The sequence below is a fragment of the Engystomops pustulosus genome, chromosome 2 (assembly GCF_040894005.1).
Source record: "Engystomops pustulosus chromosome 2, aEngPut4.maternal, whole genome shotgun sequence".
Lineage (NCBI taxonomy): Eukaryota > Metazoa > Chordata > Amphibia > Anura > Leptodactylidae > Engystomops > Engystomops pustulosus.
In genome coordinates, this window is record NC_092412.1 from 58,588,147 (window position 1) to 58,611,016 (window position 22,870).

A 22,870-nucleotide genomic window follows, 5' to 3' on the forward strand; every position below is an offset into this window, starting at 1 on the left:
ATTAATTGGTCATTAAACGGCTAATAGCAGATATGTGCAGTGCTTATGTAAAGCCAGAGATTGGGATTATCCTGATTAGGGGGAAATGATGGCTATTAAACATCTGATCAAAAGATTTCCTATGCAGATAGGAAATCAGCAAGAAGCTAGGTGGGGATGGATGTCAGAATTAGGCAAACATAATTTCCTTACTATTCGACCTTCTGTAGCTTCTCCAAGCAAACCCCCAAATGTGATGACCGGAGACATACAAGCACAGTATAAGAAGAGGAAAGAAGCCACACACTGCAAGCTCAGCGCGTTCCTGTAGTCACTCCAGTACCAAGGAGCTTTCCTTTTTATGTCTACCACCAGACCGCCAAATATCCTGTAATAACAGAGAGGGCACATCACTGCAAGGCAGATAACAGGGGCAAACATAGCTGTGGAGGCATCAGCTTTACACTCTCCAGAGTATGTCATTCAAGAAGAGCCCTCCTGTTATAGAGACCGACAACATGCACAATAGTCTCCATTCTGATGCACCATGTGGCCTAAGCATTGGACATAGGCAATATTTCTATACACATATTTAGGTGGTTCTAGATTTGAAATGTCCTGAAAGTTTAAAGGGCTTGTCCACTTTAAGCAAATAATTTATACTGTTTGTGTAATGAACAGTTATACACTTTTTTTTCCATATACTTTGTGTATCAATTCCTCACAGTTTTCTACATCTCTGCCGCCAACACTCAACATGAAGCTTCACAGTGATCCATTGTCGTGTGATGCCACACAGGTGCATCTCTTATTAGAAGACCAAGAACTGCAGACTTCATACTGCAGTGTGAATGGAAACATATAAGAGAAAAAAAACGTCTCACATAGCCTTGCTGGAGGCTGTATAAATCGGATAGATAGGTAAGGCTCAGAATATAGCCGAAATGTGTAGGTTTCTGTACTTGCTTTTTAATGAATGAGAAATAAAGGATCGTGTTTATCTGGATGTGCTACGACAAACTTTTTTGAATCGCTCTTATACTTCAGTGTAGCCTGCATAAATTCTTCTGTAGTCAAAGTATAACATACCATCATAAAAGTCCTTTAGAGATGATGTTTCTGCCTAAAATTGATTGTGTGGGATGAATTATTGTTCTCTAAAAGACTTTTTGGTCTGAATTTTTGCAAGCTACGCTGAAGTATGTGTCTGCAGTTCTTGATCTTCCAATACGAGATCACATGGCCATGGACCATTTTACTCAGATGAAGTGGACAATGAAGCTTTCAGTTTAATGACATCAAGCAGAGATCTAAAAAAAAAGAGAGGAATTGATAGAGAAAATATATTAGAAAATTGCATAACTTTTCATTACATATACACTAATAATTATCTTATGACGTGGACAACCCCTTTAAGTTCTAAGAACTTCTCAGAAAAGTGATACTGTTTAGGGGTGGGAAATGCAACATGCAGGGTGTTCCTTTATGTATTAATAAAGTTTTTCAGCTTCATGATAATAATGGCCAGTCCATTGGAAAGGCCATCAATATTGGATTGGTAAGGGGTCCAACATTTGGGAGTATCAGCTAATTACAGCTTCCTAATTCACCAGAATCAACACTGAGAATGGAGACAGAAGTCCAGATCTGATCCCAGTACTGTGATCATCGAGCAAATAGGTGCCTGATTCAGGACGGAGACAGTTTATAGCTTACGGCTCAGTCCCATTTTTTTGTAATCTGACGCTTTTTGTGTTTATAAATTTTGAACACTTTAAGTTTTAAAACCAATTTGGAGATTTTTTTTTTTTTGTCCCACGTTGCACTTTATTTTGGTTGTAAATTTTGGCTGATAAGTTTCGTGTTTATTTATAAAAAAATAAAAATTTTCGAAAAATATGGTATTTTCAAAATACAAAATTATCTAGTTTTTAGACAGATAGTAACTAATTTAGGTGATAAAACTAACATTTATAATATGTTATGCTTTATGTTTTCATAATATTTAAAATATCTGGGTATTTTATTTTGCTGATGCGCGACTTACAAATCGAACATCGGTTTTTGGTATTTTCAAGGAGATTTTAGAAATGACTTTTTTGTGGATCATTATTGTTCTTAATAAAATTTTAAAATATATAATTTTAGAAACCGCCTAAATATCACTCTATTTTCAAAAGGAGTGATATTTTTTTTTTAGTTGGTTTATGGACGCACTTTTCTGAGCTATAAAACATTTATTTTTCTGTTAATGTTGCCATGTGAGGGCTAACTTTTTGTGGTATGAGATAAATTTTTCAGTGATACTATTTTGGGGTGGCTATGTCCTATTGCAGAAAATGTATTAACTTTTTTGTGGGGGGATTGTAGAAAAAAAACAATAATTCTGTCATTGAAATTTTTACTTTTTGTTTTGGTGTTGACCATATAGCCTAAGTAACACATTATATATATTTATAGGTCAAAATAAAAATTTCGGTGGGTTTTATTAACATTTTTAAGCTGTTCATTGTGTGGGTTTAATAGTGGTTTTTTAAATTGTATGGGTCATTATGGACACGTGGTTTGTATGGTGATATGTAATTGTTATATAATTGTAATGGTGCTTTTGGGGCATTTGTATTAATGTTCTAGTTTATTTATTTATTTTTATAATTAGTTTATTTTATTTAAAAACATTTTTTTTTTCCCACTATGGGACATGAACAAGCAATTCTTCAATTGCTTGTCGATTATAATACCTAGCACTATCATGCTAGCATGACACACTGCCTGTAGGGTCTTGTAACAGACAGGACCTTACAGGCTTTTACTATGCACAGCCCTGGGGTCTTAGCTCAGACGCCAGGGTTGCCATAGCTCCGACCGGACCCCCCGGGGAAGGGGGGGGTGGCGATTGTACAGAGAATCCCCCTGGAGCCATTGAAATGCCGCGGTCGCGCAGCATTTAAAGGGTTAACACACAAGCGTGTTACAAGGGGATGTCAGCGGTAGATTACCGATGCGTATAGAGCATAGGTGTCTGATCATAGATGGTCTAAATGTTGGGACCCTAGTGATCATGGCCTAGTGATGTGTGTATATCAAAAGTTTTATAAAATGAAACATCAAAGGGGTTTTCTGGCCCATATCCAGTTGTAATAATGCTAACCTACCACAGGTCATCAGTATCTGACTGGTGGGTGTCCCATACATGAACTCAGGAATAATCAGTCGTTCCAACAATCTTTTAGTGCCAAAAGATTTGACCAGCATATAGCAGGAGTACCAAAGAGCTTCAACTCCTATTCAGTTCTGCATCTGTCTCCGACCCCCGATGAGGTGTCAGACCCCCACAATCAGATGCTGTGGATAGGTCATTGGTACAAAAAAAATGGACGAGGGGCCGTATCAAAGCAAAATTTACCAATTAAATAATTTTATGAACACCTTTTCTAATAACTTGGCTTAGTGACATTCCTCCTGGAATTGGTTAAATAAAGTAACACTTCAGTGAGAGCTGACTCCAGGTTCTAGCAAAGTTCTAGGAATACAATGAAAATGAGTCTTGCTCCTCCCTTCAGGCCCTGCACCATGTGTTATTCAATAAATTTGACTGGAGTGTTCCTTTAAAGACTAGGTGGTACCGCATTGTCAATATGACATGTCTCTACACAGTCTAAATGAATAATGTAGAGACATATCCCTTTTATGAGCACTATTGCTCATGAAGCGGTACAAAATGTGTGAGTGTGAACACAAGAGTTGTCATGGGGACATCCGCTACTTTATCTATCTTGTGACATAGAGATACACTGTAAATTCAAATATGGATTTCCATAATGCAATAAATGCTAAAATGAATAGACATTTACATCATTGCACCAGACACAATATCTCCTGTTACCTTCTTACACTAAGGCCCTCTGGTAGTTCACATAATTACAAGTTACATTCACTGACCTCCCAGTGCGCTGCAGTTCAGGTCCACTGTGCTCAGGCTCCGGTTCAGGATCCACATGACAGACATTTCCATTGGGGACTCCCGGCATCTTCCTTTTCTCCTGAAGGATGATTATGTAACAAAAACCTTTCACAGTTTATGGCAATTATTCCACAACGCATCACTGCTCAGCCATGGGACATGTCTGCACATTTATAAATTATTACATAATGGACAGGGCTCCTCCGGCTCAACTTTGGTTAATTCAGATATATTACACGTTGCAGATTTGTAGAAGAAAGTCTTCATTGTTTCTAATCAAAACAAATAAATTGGATTTCTTCCACAATTGTGTGCCAATTTATTCTTCTGCTGGGGACACATAGATAACACTATGGATGAAGTTTAAAGGGGCTCATCTTTTCTTGGCCACCAGCGTCAATCAAATGATGACCTCCTTATACGAAGACAACAGTATTACAAATGGCACTATGTGGTCATCCCTGATGCAGAATTTGCAGTGAGGCCTGTTTACTTTTAAAGGGGTTTTCCCACGAACAGAAGTTAGACCCTATCCACAGGATAGGGCCTACCTTGCTGATCAGTGGGGTCTCAGTGATGAGACCCAGACATATCACGAAAACGAGGGGTCCCACATGCATCCTTCTGAGCCCTCGTTGGTCTGTAAGAGTAATGGAGAAGGCGCCTGGGCATGACCGTTCTGCTCCATTAATCTCTATGGAGCTGACGGAGTTCCGTATGTTATTATTTTTTTTGCGGATAGAATACAGGCTCTATGGCTCTTTTCACATGTTTGTTGTTTTTCATGGATGTGCAGACCACATGTGGATGGCAGACATGCGGACCATAGACCTCCATAGAAGTCAATGAATTTGCACAAAAATGGACAGGATTTGGATGACATCTATTTGTGGTACATTTTTTGTCATTTGTGGCTAGTCAACCAACTGGGATTGGTGATTGGAAACCCATATGTTTTTTTTTTTGTGCACTTTAAGAAAAACAGATGACACAGACAGTAAAATAAAAATGGATGCAGTTAAAATAGTGACTGGACACAGATCACGCAAATATGAATGAGCCTTTACATTAAAATTTCTAATGACTTCAATGGATTTTTAACGCCTTCCGTTATCATCCGTTTGTCACCTATCTTATACTTTCAGCATTCGGACAAAAATAATAGCTCTTGCTATTATATTATAATTTATATATATATATATATATATATATATATATATATATATATATATATATATATATATATATAATTATAGCTTATCATTTTCTTAAATACATTAATTCATTAAATAAATTTAAAAAATTTAGACATAGCCGAAAAAAAATAATTTTAACAAACACATTTTAGAGTTTCATGTTAAATAATGGAGAATTTACTTCCAAAGAAGTATAATGGAAACCAACTGAATATGTGAATTTGGCTTAAATGGTCTAACTTTTCATCAAATTTTATATAAATCAACAGTGCAAGCAAATTCAAGAAAGTATGTTTTCTGGGCACACTGTTTCCTTGCCCACTTACTTGTGCTCTAATCACCTCCCCCTTCTTTATACTCTAAAATTGCTTCTGAATTCCATCTTGCTAGAGAGAAGCTCAGTGAGACAGAGATTACAAAGAAGGAGAAGGGAGGAGCAGCAGTAAAATCTCTACACAATATATCTGCACATGAAGGAATGATAGGCTGGCACTTTCTCTGTATTACAATTTGTGGATTTTTAGGCTCTCGGATCGTATCTGGTACTCACTTGAGAAGGAACATTCTTTGGTGGCTCGATTCTGATAGATGGGTCCCATTCTCCTGGTGGGAGAACCGTTACTTGATCCAAGAATTCGTCAATCCCCGCTAGCAAGTCTCCTCTGTCTTTTGCTTTGTAAGCAACATCATGGAAAATCTTTAAAAGCATTATAAGTCTGTTATAGCAGCCGGTAAGGATGGAGGCTGACATTTAACAGATTCCTGTCACCAGGGTCACATGTGGCTTTTTCAACTCAATTATAGAGAAACTGCAGATCGAGACTCATGCTATTCATGATGCCCTTTCCTAAGCAGCCTCCACAATGTGTTACAGTTCCCATAATGTATAAAATATAGATTGTGAATAGAGAACATACCAGAAACATAAAGAGCATAGACTGACCCTGGTGAGAGGTACCCTTTAAAAATGACTACATAAATGTGTCCAAAAGGAATAGCATACTGGGGAGGATATGACATATACAACACAAGTCATATTACTATACCTAATCCCTTATCCCCAAATATACATATATATCAGTTCATCTTCTACTGCATACTATACCTCATCAGTCATTATGGTAGCCATTGATCGGCCAATCTCATGATATTGTTGTGCTTTTCCTACTGGCCCCAGTAAGATGAATAAAAACCTGAAAGGCATAAAATCAAATAGAAGGAAAGGACTAACCTTTGAAACATCAACTTTCTCCTGGTAATTTACAAGAATTATTAAAGAATTGTAGGGATTTTGCAGGTTAGAAATTCTGATGGCCTTAGGATTAGCATTCCCAACAAACAGTTATTCACAAATGCCTCCAGGGCCAGAACCAACACAGAAATCACAGGTAAAAGCACAGCTCCATTCTTTGTGTAGTGGCAATGCTGGGTTACTGCACGTCATCCCCCATTTACTTATGGCGCAGCTATGGACTACTGTTTGATGGTAGTGTATAGTTTTATTACCTCAAAATGAAAAAAACAAGTATACATTTGCATAAGGCCAAGTTAGGACTAGCTGTCTTTATACAATTGTATATAGGAGACTAGAAGTGGCTGGGAACCTGAACCCTTATGCATTAAATCAAGACCTTGATAAGTTCCAATAAGTCCCAATAGGTTCCAGCACCCATACTTCTAACTGCCGACTTCAATAGACAGAGGACACAAAAATAATCTAAAACGTAGCCAAGTGCTGTCATACTGGTTGTATGACCAAAAAAAAAATATATAAAAAACCCTTGTAATCCTAGTCCTCTGCAAACCCTATGTATTCTTCACAAGGGATGTAAGAAGTTTTGAGTCGTCAAAACTACTGACAGACACCCTTTCAGAGAAACTATCACCATGAAAACGCATTTCTATCTACAGACAGCAGGTTATAGACCAGGAGACAATAAGTAGATTATACACAGTGGTCTGGAGGCAGAATGTTATCGACCAGGAGCAGCTGGGCAGATTGGACATAATGTCCTATCTACAGACAGAGTGTTATAGAGCAGTAGGAGGTAAACATCTGATCAGCACATATGCAACTTGCTTTCCGCATATCAGACTGTATTTTCCATGTGTCATGTTTCCTTTAAGTACATAAAGGTACATAAAAGAGGGTATTCCACTACAAAGAATTTAGAGTGGCTTTCGGGGTAGGTAAATAACACAAGGTACTGCTTTTCAAGACACATATGACTCAATCACCCCAACCTAATGCCTAAAAATGTCAATATGGACCAAAATCTCTGAGGAATGCTTCCAGCACCTTCTTGAATCTATGCCATGAAGAATTGAGGCAGTTCTGAAGGCAAAAGGGGGTCCAACCCGTTACTAGCATGGTGTACCTAATAAAGTGGCCGGTGAGTGTATATATATTGTATCATAGAGCCTTACAGACAAAGCTGAGGTAATTTTATATTATTTAAGCCTTATCATTACTGGTGTCCTGTCAGTACGCCGGGGTGGAAGGGTACTCCCTATTGTAACGTGTGGGTATATATCCTATAGGACCAGACTGGCCATGCGGCAGGCCACTGTTCCTTTGTAATGGCTTCTCAGGCTTCAACTGCGGCCTATTAGGCCGAAGGAGAACTGTGTAACATCACAAGTCAGGGAAATAAAACTGCATGTACAGGATTACTAAATGGCTATGAAGTAGTTAGTTCCAGTCATGAGAAGGCCAGGATTTACAGATTTAATTATTAAACTAGACTTACCGTACTATGGGAAATGACATTGTGTGACAATATGCCGTGTAATGTACTGAGCTCAACCATATGAAGTGATAAATGTATGGAATAATTATCAGCAGCTCTCATATTCAGTAACTCTACGGTTCACACATTTAGCTTGTGTCATCTTAAAATAAGACGTATAAGTACATTGGCTATCCCCAAATTCAAATTCTCCCCTTTAAAACTAGAACCGAAATTTGGCAAAATATAAAGGTAATTAATGGGTGTCTATCTTCCAACCTCAATATGTACAGAATTGTGTCATAAATAAGAGGGTAATTTGGCAGCTCGGTATGAGGTAATGAGAAGGTTTGGCTGGAAGAATGCAATGGAAGTGGAATTAGATCTCAGCAGTGATAGCCTGACGGAAAACTAACAAAATAAAAGAGATCAGTCAGGAGCTGGCACAAAACACAGGCAATTAACAGAGAAATAAAAAAATCGACCTTCACTGGGAACCTGCTATAAAATAGACTGAAATACATGAGATGGATAAAATGGGAGCACAATAGGAATAGATAGGCGATACATGGGAAAGATAGATAGATAGATAGATAGATAGATAGATAGATAGATAGATAGATAGGAACAACAGATAGATAGGAACAACAGATAGATAGATACACAAAAATGGTTCAGAAAATACAATAATGAAGCCTCTTAACATCTATGAATTCCTTAAAGGAAACCTGCCACATTTTCACAAATATAACATGGGGAGAGAAAAAAGAACTGGACCCAACATCCACACATTATACAATGATCTATTGCCATTAGTTTTTTTTTCACAAATACAGCTAGTGACAGGTTCCCCTGACAGTCCAATGAGGCCCTGCATATTCAGTGTTTACTGCATTGCCCTGCCTCCTTGGTTCCTGATTGACAGGTCTTACTAGGGCAGGCTGCTTTGTGGAACATTAAGATAGAGAGCACGGTTATATTATTGGGCACTTAAAGTCATGTGACCAGGGTGATGTCATCTAAGGTCATGTTACATTTGCAATGTCTTCCCCATGTATATATCCACATGAAATCACAGCATGCCTCCATGGAGGATGGGGAGGTATAGCACATGGAGGTCAGGAACATACATGGGCTAGACATTGCAGATGTAACAGGACCTTAGATGACATCACCCTGGTCACATGTCTTTAAGTGCCCAATGATGTAACAGAGCTCTTTCTCAATGTCCCATAAAGCAGCATGTCCTAGTGAGACCTGTCAATCAGGAACAAGGAGGCAGGGCAATGCAGTAGACACTGAATATGTAGGGCCTTGTTTGACTCAATTAGTGTCAACATACTCATTGGAATCAGGTGAGTTGCACATAAGTTTACAAACTGATTTTTTTAACATTGCAGCCATGGAAAGGAACTATTTAGGAATAAGGTAATGCTAAGTCTTTAATGGGTTTAGTGGGTTAATTTTCATGGCATGGCATTAATTCTCATTAATAATGGAATACTAAAAATCAAAATCATCTTTTTATTGTGCCAATAGAAGAGAAAGTGTTTGGGTTGGGAACGGTGCTGTGATTACTTAAATACTACAAAGTGACAGAAAGTTGTCACTTTCTACTTATTTTCAGATGAGAAAAGTGTCACTCTAAAATACAGCAACATAAGATAATCCTCTGGGATGACAGTATACACTGTCACATTAGTAATAGTAAAAGAGCACTTTCCAAACATTACTGGATAATCCAAAAAACACACAACTACCCTGGTTAGAGTGTGACAGGATATTTGTTGATATTAACAAACAGATTGGATCACCTTGTGGGTATAGGGACTTCCGTCAGTCCAGTAAGAAGAACCGCTGGGGACAGACGGACAAAGGCTACAATTGGTCGTTCTAGGAAATCCAGTTCTCCCACTAATACATTGGAGGCTTCTGCTCCTGTAGGTATTTTTTTCATGAAATGAAGATCCACCTTAAAAATGTATAACATTAACATGAGATCAGTGATTTTGTAATTAATTGTAATTAAGAAAAATGTGCTAGAGTTGTCATAATGTGTACTTAAATACAAACCATGACTTGTTCCATATTTTACAAGTGTTTAGACACTTTAACAACCTCTACAACTAGGGGAACAACTGAAAGTAGACGAAAGTGAAACCAAAGAAATGCAACAAAAACTTTGCAGTCTCCAACTTTTTGATAGTTTTCTCCCCCTAGAATGTGTAAATCTAAAACATACATAAAATATGATATAATTCCATAGATTCACTTTACGCATAGGACTTCTGAAGTTTACTTGTGGCCTTGTAGATCTACATCACTCTAGAAAGCTTTTGAAAGCATAAAGAACCTTCCTTGTATGTATCTAAGGACTGAAGGGGGAATTTATCACTAATTTCAGTTTGTTGAGATCTTTTTTTGCACTTGGCTAGTGTCCTTTTTTTAAATCCAATTTATAGTATACCTGTCTTTGCAGCAAAATGAGCATATTTCTGTGCCTAAAAAGTTGCATATCCATTGTATGAATTGTGACTTTTTCCAAAATAGTCATCGATTTCATGCAAAATAGACAGAAAAAGAGTTTTGCAACCTAGTGATTAATGTGACAAATCATTAGCGGTGAGGTTGAGTGCTCAAATGTCCGAACAAACACCAAAGAAAGCCAAGAGCGGTGAATCAGTCGCAAAAAAAAAAAAACAGTCGCAAGAAAATGATCCAAACACAGTGTTAAATCTCCCCCTAAATTAGGGATGGGCAGTTAATTTTCCAGGGACCAGATGAGAAATACCTAATACCACCTCTCGTTATGTCTTCCTTCCTTCCCCCCATTTATAATGCCAGCTCTCATTATGCCTACATTTATAAAGACCTCTCTCCTTATGTCCCCTTTATATTGCTTCCTCCATTATGTCCTCTATCCATGTCCACTTTTATAATGCTCCCTCAATTATGTCTCCATTTATAGTGCCCCCTCTCCATATGCCCCCTTTACCAATGCCCCCTCTCTTTATGCCCTATCCCATTCCATAATCATCTTTTTATGACAGTGGAGGTTTTAAGAAAAAAAAAACAGTCCCCCCCCCCTTTCCTCTGATCTCTCCGGTGATGGTTCTGGTCCTGCATAAAGGTGCCCAGAACCACTGTAATTGTGCTGCCGGCACGAGGAGTGTTGCAGTGCTGTGCATGTGGCAGAACAGGGAGTGTATTACTACCTGCTCTGCCACGGTGACAGCCCTGGGTCCCCACTCTCCCTGAGGAAGCAGTCGCGGTCAGGTACCTGCGATGCCTCAGCATTTTGGTGCATGGGTGGGAGGTCAGGTATGGGCTGATCAGAGACGGGTAGAGGGCTGGGTATGGCCAGCAGGCCATACAATGCTCAGGTCTTCCCAAAATGTTAAAAAACAATAAATGACTTATTAGGAGATTGCAGTTTTTAGACTTTTGAAGACACCAACATGGTGTCAAAACACATTGCCACTTGTTTGAACTTTTTATAATGAAAAAGCCTTTGCAATAGAACCTGATGCGCAATTCAGCCCCTGAAATTTCTTTACACACTCAATGCTCTTCCAATCTCTATAAAAACGCTGTACTAGTTTAAAAGTATCAGGGGTGGACGAAGACTGCAAAGATTTAATGTCATCTCAGTGGGATCTGATGACCATCTCTGAAAAGAGAGAAAAGTTGAGAATTGGGTATGAATTCTTGGTAGCAACCTATTCCGATGGTTGTCTGACCTACAACTTTTGAATACATATAGACAACTATACTAGTTTCCCAAGTAATAAATGATCAAGTTCACTGAACAAGGTGAAACAAGTACAATATATAATTATAAATATTTTTTAAGCACATCTTGAGTACTTACAACAGAAGATACTCACTCACCTTACTAAGATCAACAGCGCTGCTGTTGTCATGGTTTCCACCGTTTTTAACGTCTAAAGTAGAGGGTGTGGGTTGTGGGGAAACAGACAGACCTGTAGGAAAAAAAACACATTTACTGGGAACACTGAAAAGGTCATAATGGATGTGTATATGCAGCTTCCATTTATTTTCTGTGCCGAGCAGGGACTACTACTCAATCAGTTTTCTTTTCACCAAAGATAAAGATATTCCATTGTAAGGCACTGCTGTCAGCAGTACATCGTCCCATATAAACAGGGCAATGTACTTTTGCCAAATGCAAAGTTAAAAGCAATAATACAGTAGAAAACCATGGCACTCAGATAATGTAATATTTGTTTATTTATATACAATATTTATAAGTTCATATGTGGCCACAGGACTAGTCACCAAACCAAGGTCAATATATATCTACACCCAAGACCGTTTGGGGGTGGAAAAGTGGGCATTTGCCCAATGCCCCATTTCCTAGAGGGGCCCCCTGCATGTGGACTTTTGTGAGCAGAGGATGTATTGCTCTTTTTATACCACTTGATTGAATGCCTGGGGGAAGATGGTTATCATCTATTTCCTGCCTATATATCTATCATCTATCTGTCTAGTTATCTGTCTCCAATAATTTGTCTATTTCCTATCTATATCTGTCTATCTAACCAATTATCTATGTAGCTTTTTGTCTATCTATCTATACATCTTCTATCTACCTATATGTCTCCTATCTATTATCTATCATCTGTAAATCTATATCATCTTTCATATTTATCTTCTATCATCAATCTACCTCTCATATGTCTCCTTTATAAGATTCTCCTACAGTCCCATATTACAGATACTTACCATACTACTGTCTAAGTGTTAATAACTAAGTGTTCTTATTGTGCAGGGCTAAAGGAGCCTCTTACTGACTGTGAATGTTCATAAAATAGTTTTATTTGGGGGCCCCACTTTTAGTTTTGCCCAGGGCCCCACTTTGTATAAAACTGACCCTGTCTACACCACATTAGGGAATGTTGATTGTAAAGCGTGTTTCTATACATAAAATGCAATTTAGAATAAACCATAGGTGTACTGGCATACAGGCTGTGACAATCTAGCACATAGCAGTTCCTTTCCGTTAAACATAGTAATTGCAAGAAAGAGGAAGATTTTCGCGTAACAAGACTCCAATACATAAAATTAAAGCTTAAATGAAGCCAATTATGCTAGAAACGCCTATTCCCAATCATCACCCACTCCTTCAGCTCATGTAAAAAAAGAATCAAACTGCTTGCATGCAATGCATCATAGTTCTATCCAATATGGAGTGATAATACAGGTGTATGAATAAGGTCTATCATTTCCTATAAATTCTTAGGTCTGTCCCGATGTTCCTATTTTCACCCATTCATTCTCTGTGGCAGTGAACAGCTTCATGATAATAAGCATTTTTACAGTAAAAATCCAATGTCAGCGATATTCAACTTTTTTTTTTTTTTTAACCTGTTGAAACGTATCCACTCACACAAGATCAGTATATCCAGAGATACTTACTATTTTTGTCAAGTAAATGGGGTTCTGACTGTTTCTTCCCCACTTCTGCGAAAGAGCGTACCATTGGAATGAGATTGTTCCGTTTCTTCTCAATTTGATGGTGATGTTTTTTCAAAAGTGCTTCTTTTACTTTTACCCTAATATTATCGCCTAATTCCCCTGAAGAATCATGATGATCCAAGATCATATCTGACAATAGGAATGATAAAAAGAAAAACAAATACATAAAATTGGCTTTGAACCCTTTTGTTGGTCAGTGGTTTCGCATCTTGCATAGCAAAAACAATATTCACATTTTTGGACATGTTCGATTAAAACCTAACTTAAAACTGATGTTTTTGGAAAGTATACACCTAGCTCATTATATGCACAGGCAATTTCATGGGATGAATGATGAATAAATGTAGGATTTATGTACAGGGTGTGGTTTTACCTGCCATAGCAGAGTCATAGGCTGCCATCCAATGGCTAAAGTTAATAAGGCATGTATTACTCTAATAACTGTGTTAATATATATATGAAAGACTCCCTCCTATTTGTCGTGTCTGCAGATTATTCAAGAAAAGGGTGGAAATGACCTCCACATCTGTTTGCGGTATCATCATAACCCAGAGGCAGCAGCCCCACTGTCTCAGGGTTGTGCTGCATTGTATATTCTATTACTTGCTCTCTCTTGTCGCATGCATCTCAAAAACGTTTTTTAAAATCCGCCCATTTCTTACAACTGAAACCTCTATGCTAATTGTTGCTCTGATTCACTCTTATCGAGACTACTGTAACTGCCTACTAATCGGTCTTCCACTTAGTGAACTCTCTCCTCTACAATCTATACTTAATGCAGCAGCCAGGCTCACCCTCAAATAATCACCCTCATCCACAAAGCAATGCACAATGCTGCACCTACCTACCTCTCTTCTATTATTTCAGTCTATCGCCCAACCAGTGCTCTCCAATCTGCAAGCGATCTAAGACTATTCTCTTCCTTAACTGGAATCTCCCACTCCTGTCTTCGGGACTTCCCCAAGCTTCACCAATTCTCTGGAATGCCCTATCCCGGACTATCAGACTAATACCAAACATCCAAAGCTTCAAAAGTGTTCTCAAAACACTTCTCTTCAGGCAGGCCCATCACATTACCTTACTGAATAGCACTTACTGTATATACTCGAGTATAAGCCGACCCGAGTATAAGCCGAGGCCGCTAATTTTACCACCAAAAACTGGGAAAACCTATTGTATAAGCTGAGGGTGGGAAATGCATTGGTCACAGCCTCCCAGTATATAGCCAGCAAATCCCCTGTAGTATATAGCCTGCCAGCCCCTGTATTATATAGCCTGCCAGCCCCCAGTAGTATATAGCCAGCCAGCAACCAGTAGTATATAGCCAACCAGCAACCAGTAGTATATAGCCAACCAGCAACCAGTAGTATATAGCCAACCAGCAACCAGTAGTATATAGCCAACCAGCCCCCAGTAGTATATATAGCGAGCCAGCAACCAGTAGTATATAGCCAACCAGCCCCCAGTAGTATACAGCCAGCCAGCCCCATGTAGTATACAGCCAGCCAGCCATATTAAGTATACAGCCAGCCAGCAACATTAAGTATACAGCCAGCCCCATGTAGTATTCACCCAACCAGCCCCCTTAAGTAGACAGCCATTTCATAATATAATAATAATATTCTACAATATATTATTATGTTCCCCATAAAGAATGGCTGGACCAAGCTCTTGCTAATACAAGCTCTTATACTCTTATACCTTTTTAATCACCCCATTAACCCATAGACCGAGTTTGGCATTTTTCCATGGTCAAAAAGAGCAATTGTAAGCAATGCCATATGTATATATATACATATATATATATATATATATATATATATATATACACACACACAATGCAACTGTATGTACATATGTAGAGTGTGTGTGTTTGTATATATATATATATATTATCTCAAGAAAAATTAAACATTTCAAATATTTGCATTCCCTGGAAAGCCGTTAATGACACTACACATAGTATTTCAGCTATTCCATGGTACCGTAATTGTGTGCTGTGCCTGACTGCCGCTCAGACAGAGCTTGTTACAGAAGTCAGAGCTGAGCCCTCCGGGGTTATGCTGGCTAGTCTTGCATTTACTTAGCTAATTGCAGCAAGCAAGTCATTTGTTCTTCCTTATTTAAAGCCATCTGAAACGTGTCCTCAGAATGACGACTGTGACAGCACATTTTAAATAAAATCATTATATCATTAGGCTTCAATATTTTTTGGCTACTGATCCAATTATATGTTTTGCAGAGCTGAATGCGTACATCATTGGTGGCGTCTGCTGAAGTGACGCGCGACTCCCACAATAAAACTAAATCTACACCCCACAAAGATGTTAATAGCGGTCAACAATGTATTAACTAATAGGTCTTAAAATTCCCCCTACCAGCGATACGGTGCCCGTATCTACTAAGACCTCAAGCACACAAACGATAGCCCATAGCCGGACAGGCATACGTTGACGCACAGGAGAGGCCATAGTCATCTATGGGGGACGTATGTACAGCCGCAAGCCGTCCCCCAGACGGTCGTGAGGCTCTGGCCTCTTTGTAAACTGGTGTACAAATCCTCCTACCAGCATAATACATATCCTCCAATAAGTTTTTCTGTCTTCTTTTCCCCACAAATCAGAGACTGCACTGAAATGACCAGTGGGGTTCAAGCAGGAAGGAAAATCTTTTTCACAGTTGTTGGTAGCCTTTTATTTTATGTTGTACCTTATTAAAACCCCAGAATATACAATATTTTTTACATTAACCTCTGTAGACCACATAGGCAGACATTAGTTTTTTTTCAGCGTTGCTGTGTAGATAAGGGCAAAAAGAGCATTACTAGTAATTCAGAGCAATCAGCGGTCATTTAAAGGGACTCTGTCACCAGCTTTTACGTTTCTAAACTACCAGCATCAGGTAGGGTAGGAAATATCATTGAAAGCCCTTTCTCTTTAATGTTTACCTTTAAAATAAAACATCCCAATTAACATGCAAATGAGCGTATCATTGCTTAGATGAGTCACTTTAAGAGGCTGGAAACCGAGTTCTCTAGTACCTTGAACCATGCTTTTGATATCATTTTATAGATACAAATCTCATCTTTCAAATAACATCCCATGATTGTGGCTCTGCTAGCTACAGAACCAGAGATAAAGGTAGTTAAAGATATAACTACTACCTAACGTTATAGTTGTAAATGCAAGCTGCAGATAAAACTTCTTATTCTTATTTCTTATATATTTGGTTCTGCAGCTCACAGAACAACAACTCTGTGATTTGGGCATCTGATAAGATACTCTCCTTAAGCCTCTAAAAGAGACTCACCTCAGGCAAAAAGTGACTCTTCTCTGGTCATTTGTATATGTTTTTGGGAGGGATTCTTTTATAGGTAAATGGGACCGATCTCAGATAAAGCAGGGTATTCTAGGAAGGATGTAGCATACCCTACCTAAAGGCACTCGTAGTTTAGTAGGGTAAAAGCTGGGCATAAGTTCCATTTAGCTGCAGTTCTATTGTAGGGTTTGACTTACAGTTTTAAGCAGATGATCGATGAGGTACTACCCCTAATCTAACAAGGGTAGGTGATAAATATAAAACAAATGATGAAATACCACTTCATATGTAATTAATAAAATACATAAGAATTCTGTCCCCCTAAGATGATGTACAGTAGGCTCCTATACAAGACAGAAAACACATCAATATAGTATGATAAATTGCGCTTAAAGATAACCCCATTATGCTGCACATAAAAATGTCATTTCAACATATCTCCAGAACATTGTTATTATTATTCTACTATCTGCTCGTAATTTTTCTCCCTATTTGGCCCAGGTAATGATCCTGCCCTTCATATTTTGCGTATGACACATTGCCTTTTATATACGGCAGTTTTATGCTTTTAACCAACTCTATTTCGTGTCGCTCACATTTCTTCTGGCTGAATGACCATTATTCATTCACTTGAAATGCATTTACATGAAACATGGGGACAGTGCGAGCTTCATGACTCAACGACATAGAAATACACAAGTGAGTCTTCAAAGAAGATGCTGCATCACATTAAAGGATTCGGATAATCTCCCCAAGGCCACTTATTAATGTCTTAGAGCCTGAAAAGAAGCAATCAGTTGTTTTGCTTTGATACACTCACTTTTCTATTCTGCGAACAAAATAGCACCCATACTGATCCCTTCTCTTCACAGAAACCTCAAAATATACCTATCTATCCCAGAAGAGGATAGACTTCTGAGATCAGCATTCCACAAAGCTTACTTTATACTGCTTAAAGGGGTTCTCCACTGAGAAGTTAGCCATATCCACAGGAGACGAGGGCCAACTTGCTGATTGTGGTGGTCTCGTTGTACCCCAATCATACCCTGAGATGAACATGCACCAGCAGCTCTATTCATCTCTATGAGGCTGATGGAGAAAACCCAGCACCGTGCTCAGCTATATCCACCAGCATCAGAGAGGTGAATAGAGCAGCCAACGCATGCACAACCTACTGCTCTGTTTATCTTAGGGAATGCAACCCCTTTTGCATGATCTTTGGAGGTCCCATCACTTAGACCCCCACCGATCAGAAAGTTATCCCCTATCTTGTGGTTGGGGCTTACTTGTTATAATAGTAATAATAATAATAATCTTTATTTATATAGTGTCATCAAATTCCATAGTATCTCTGGAAAACCCCTTTAACCTTCTCTCTCTTAAATTCCCACTGTTAAATTGACAAGTAGGTGTTACCAATCCGCTTGTCATTGGGGGTGTCACTGCTCGATCTACAATGCCCAATCAGTGCTCATTTAGTAAAAAAAAAGTCTGCACACTTGGAGGATGGTTACACTTAGTGGTGCATCCATGCAATTATTCCAAGGAACAATAACGAAGAGTGGGCACACAGCGGATATCTAAGAAGGCTGATCCAGAATTTGTTGCCTGACTATATTCTCTATTTGGAATTTGAGGTATTGTAATCTATTAAATTCTGATGTTGTTTGTGATTTGTTTGTGCATACCTTGTCTGCAACTAGTACAAAGGGAAGTGCAACGTGTCTGAAAGGCACTTATCACCCACGATAGTTACTGTACCTGCTATCTCCTCTATAGTGTTTGCACGCATATCCAGCTGAACGGTTCCATTTATAATACAACTTCTCAATTCAAAAAGGCTATGAAGAGAGAGAGTGGCGACATATGGTTTACTCCATCGTTCTCCTCCATCTTCTACATCTTCCTCAAATTTTAACCATCTGGAGTCACATGTAAAGAGAAGATTCACATTGATTAGAAATGCATCAATTACTTAAAACTATTACCAAAGGAAATACATCTTAGTTGCAATATAACTTCTCAGTATCAGTTAAGTCAAAACTAGAGGTCAACCATCAATCTACACCAGTGGTGGCAAACCTATGGCACGGGTGCCGGAGGTGGCACTCAGAGCCATCTTTGTGGGCACCCAGGCATCACCCCAGCACAGAGTTTTCTAGACACTTCCTGCAGGAAGAGGAAGTAGGTGTAGATAGGGTTGAATTATCATTGGAGCTTCTGCCCACGATTCTTCTTTCTCAAAAGGACCCCGGAGGAAAGCTACAATGATAATCTGAATATCCCATTGTTCATTTAATGATATTGGGGTCCTCAATATGCCAATACAATTGATAGCTGTGGAAGAGCAGGGAGCAATAAGTTGCTGATTAAATTACCTTGTTGGCACTTTGTGATAAATAAGTGGGTTTTTGGCTGTATTTTGGGCGCTAGGCCTATAAAAGGTTCACCATCACTGATCTACACTGTGCAGACACTGAACCAGCAGGGAAAAGTATTGGCTTCAAAGGTTTAGAGTTACGCTTTATTTCAGAAATGAAACAGGTGATAATAGTAAACTTTGTGATATACGTTATTATTAAAAACAGCTTTTCTTTGCCTTTTTTCTGCTTCTTTCACCTGTAGTGAGCAGATAAGCAGGCTATTGATCAATGGTTTCCATACCTAGAGAATGTTTTCCTTCAGCTCTCTGAGTGTATCAGATTATCCAGAGACTGTGTGTAAAGAATCCAGGGGAAATATGCAAAGTTTTCTAGGATGGGATAAGGAAAACCACACCTCTATCTTGTAACGCAGCTCCCTAGAGTCAAGCATGACCTACAAGAGGCCTTATGACATGATGCAGGATTAAAACCAAACCATAGACAGCACCGTTTGTTCTTAAGTTGAATTTGTATAAAACCTGTCGAAACTGTATATTTTATAATTGTAGATCCAGACAAAAATTTTGGCCCCAGTGACAATTGGAGTTTAAACATATTTTGCTATAATGGGACCAAGGATTATCAATAAAGCTTCATTACAGAGACTTTACAGCTGATCATTGCAGTCTGGGACTATAGTAAAGCATCCAGAGAGCTTCACCAGAGGTCAGAGGGGTCTGTCTGTAACTATGGGTTGTCTGTAAGTTGGGTGTCCTTAAGTAGGGGACCGCCTATATACCATCAAACACTTTATTCTCCAACTACTTGTAACCAAACCATTTCCGCATTTTTCAGTAAGCGGGTTTGCAGTCAGGCTTGTGGCCAGGGTGACTTGCTCAGTAAAGGAGCGGAGAATCCCATCCATCTGTTGTGCTCTCCTCCCATGTATCTATTTTTATTCCACTCTTCTCTTATGGGTTGCAGCAGACGCTCTTCACATCTACTTTTTAACTTGGAGTTGAGGAATTTTCTTTTTAATGAGAAAAAGTGATAATTGTTTTTTTGGCAATTAAATTCTACAGAGATTTAAGTGCTCTAATTTCTCCATGTGCATATGTGTCAATGACACCGCTGTTAAATAGGAGCTAATAAAAACGGTGTTTCTGCCTGCTGTTTACTATGGGAGATTGTATAGTGAACTTCATTGATATCATTTAGGACTTAATTAGCGTACTCTAACCAGGTGTTAAATATAATCATTTTCAACTTATCAGATTATATTGCAACTCACTATAAACCCAAGTGACCCTGTACCAAGACATACACTTTCACTAGTCCCTGTATATTCATATGCTGTTCTGCAGAGCTATGGACATACTACATTCTGTTTTTATTCTTTTGTTTGCCGGACAAGTAATTACCTAACAATTTTACTAATTTTCAAATTTGCAGAACTGAAGACATACAATATGTTTTCATTGACAAGTACTAGAAGTGACAGTGATGTGTTTTTAGGATACAAAGTAGTTTCCCAAACCACTAACAACTGTCTAGTTTTAGACTTTGGTCTAAGTTTAACTTTTGTGCATAACTTCCGGCGAATCTGCAACATTTTTTTTTTACAGCCGCTTTTCCAATTAAGCCACACCCCTTTTCTGAGGCCAAAACCCTATGTCATAAAATGTCTAGAAGCTTGACACTGCGATTTTACCATTCTCTATGCCAAATAATAAGTTCTACTGCATCTTCATACATAGTATATTGTTACATAAATCCTATATTTATTCATGTGATTTAGAGAGAACCTGTCACCAGGGGCAACCCCCTCGAATCACACACACAACCTTTTAGATGTATTAATACTTGTTCCACTAGCAATGGGATTAGAGCCACAATTCTAGTGAAAAAGACTTCTATTGATGTTCTCTGTTCCAATCATGGAGGCAGGGAGCTGCTATATACAATTCTTTCCCTGAATTGCCCCAGGTTTTTGGCGCACGTGATCGGATTGTGGCGCATCGGCGCCAGCATGCACGCGGCAGAAATCGGGGGGCGTGGCCGCCAGAAAACCTGACGGATACGGAAAAACTGCCGTATTTAAAAAAAATTACGATCCTATGGATCGTGAACTCCAGTGAACTCTGATGGACTTCAGCACAGCAGCGACACCTGGTGGACATCGGGCGCACTACCTTAGTGAATCCCGGCCGGACCCGAATCCTCCACAGAGAATGCGCCGCTGGATTGCGACAGGACCGGGTAAGTAAATCTGCCCCAGTGTCTCTCTCAACCCCCACCTTCCTGAGGGAGTGGTTAATGATATATCAGAGCTGGGTAACACAAAGCCACTGGGGAGATTTATCAGAAGTGTCCGAGTTAAAATTGTTCTAGTTCCCCATAGAAACCAATCAGGGCTCAGCTTTCATTTTATAAACAGCTGTGGGAAAGGGAAAGCTGAGCTGTGATTGGTTGCCGTGGACGACTTGAACAGTTCTGCTCTCAGACATTTCTGATAAATTTCCCCCAGTAAGTGACTACAGGCGGTCCCCTACTTAAGAACACTCGACTTACATACGACCCCTAGTTACAAACGGACCACTGGATATTGGTAATTTACTGTACTTTAGTCCTAGGCTACAATAAGCAGCTGTAACAGTTATCATAGGTGTCTGTAATGAAGCTTTATTGTAATATATATAAGCAAATATACAGCACAATAGATAAAAGGCCAATAAAAACCAAGCATACAACATACAAAAGCAAATTAGATTATTTTTTACCTTGCTGTCTCCTTCCACTCTGCATCTTCACCCTCTTTAACACAGATTTCATCCAACTCTGTAAACAGCTCATGGGGTACGTGTTCCTCATCCTCTTCTGTGCCAAGGATGAACTGCACTCTCTGAGATGGTGTGTCTACATTAAAGATAAACATTACATGTCAAAACATGTATACTAAGGCCTCACGCGCATAGACAGATGCTTTCCTGGGCTACGGCTTTCAGCCGGGTGAAAGACAGAGGTGGGGTGGGCGCTCCTCTAGAAGTAACCGAATTAGTAAATACAATCCATTCATTTGTAATTTATTCTTGGAATAAACTATATCTGTTTTATGAAGGCCTCAGAGGTTTGTTAGAGAACATTAGTGGAAAAAGAGCATCATAAAAACTAATTGGGTAATCTAAGGGATACAGTTGTGGCAACAAATATTGCAAGGTTAGGTAGCCATGAACATCTTCGAAGCTGGGACCTTTGAGTCATACTTTGACTCAATGAGGGAAATTTATCATCAAGTTTCTGAGGTCAGAGTTCAACTTTAATTTTATAAACGCCTGTGGGAAAATGAAAGCTGACCTCTGATTGGTTGTCATGGGCAACTAGAACAGTTCTGCTAAAAGAGGCTTATGATAAATCTCCCCCATTGAGCGCCAGTGTACGATTAAACCCGGCCCCTCCCACCATGTCGGATATATCAGGAACCCTCTTGGTAAATCTAGTGGCCGGTTGCGCCGCCAAATAATTCTATGGCAGGCCGAGCCTGGTGCAGAATTGTGCTAAAACCTGCACTGTAAGCGGCGCAGGCTATAGCTAGAGCGTAGCAAGAGGCAGAAACACCCTGCACTGTCCCTTTACACTGCATGGCCCTCTTCATGCTCCTCCACACCAACTTAACATGGAGGTGGCGTAAGAGGGTTAATAGCCGCCATTCATGGCATTGCGCCAGAAATTGCTATAACTATTACATGGCTTGTACGTCAGGAAACTTGAGTACAATCCTTGTTAGGTCTCCCACTTAGAGCACTGTTCAATAAATCGTAAATG

The 22,870-nt window shown here is 39.1% G+C and overlaps 1 protein-coding gene across 2 annotated transcripts in view; it reads right to left on the bottom strand.

Moving 5' to 3' along the window:
* The window catches only part of LOC140117742 (electroneutral sodium bicarbonate exchanger 1), a 113,797-nt gene that overhangs the window by 24,486 nt on the left and 66,441 nt on the right, over nucleotides 1-22,870 (bottom strand). For both annotated transcript variants that reach the window (XM_072134761.1, XM_072134762.1), the window contains 9 exons: nucleotides 21,829-21,964; nucleotides 18,447-18,607; nucleotides 13,308-13,496; nucleotides 11,760-11,851; nucleotides 9,683-9,840; nucleotides 6,245-6,332; nucleotides 5,690-5,836; nucleotides 3,922-4,022; nucleotides 193-367 (listed from right to left, as the gene is read on the bottom strand). In XM_072134761.1, the coding sequence (XP_071990862.1) occupies nucleotides 193-367; nucleotides 3,922-4,022; nucleotides 5,690-5,836; nucleotides 6,245-6,332; nucleotides 9,683-9,840; nucleotides 11,760-11,851; nucleotides 13,308-13,496; nucleotides 18,447-18,607; nucleotides 21,829-21,964 (1,247 nt within the window). The remainder of the gene's footprint in view (nucleotides 1-192; nucleotides 368-3,921; nucleotides 4,023-5,689; nucleotides 5,837-6,244; nucleotides 6,333-9,682; nucleotides 9,841-11,759; nucleotides 11,852-13,307; nucleotides 13,497-18,446; nucleotides 18,608-21,828; nucleotides 21,965-22,870) is intronic.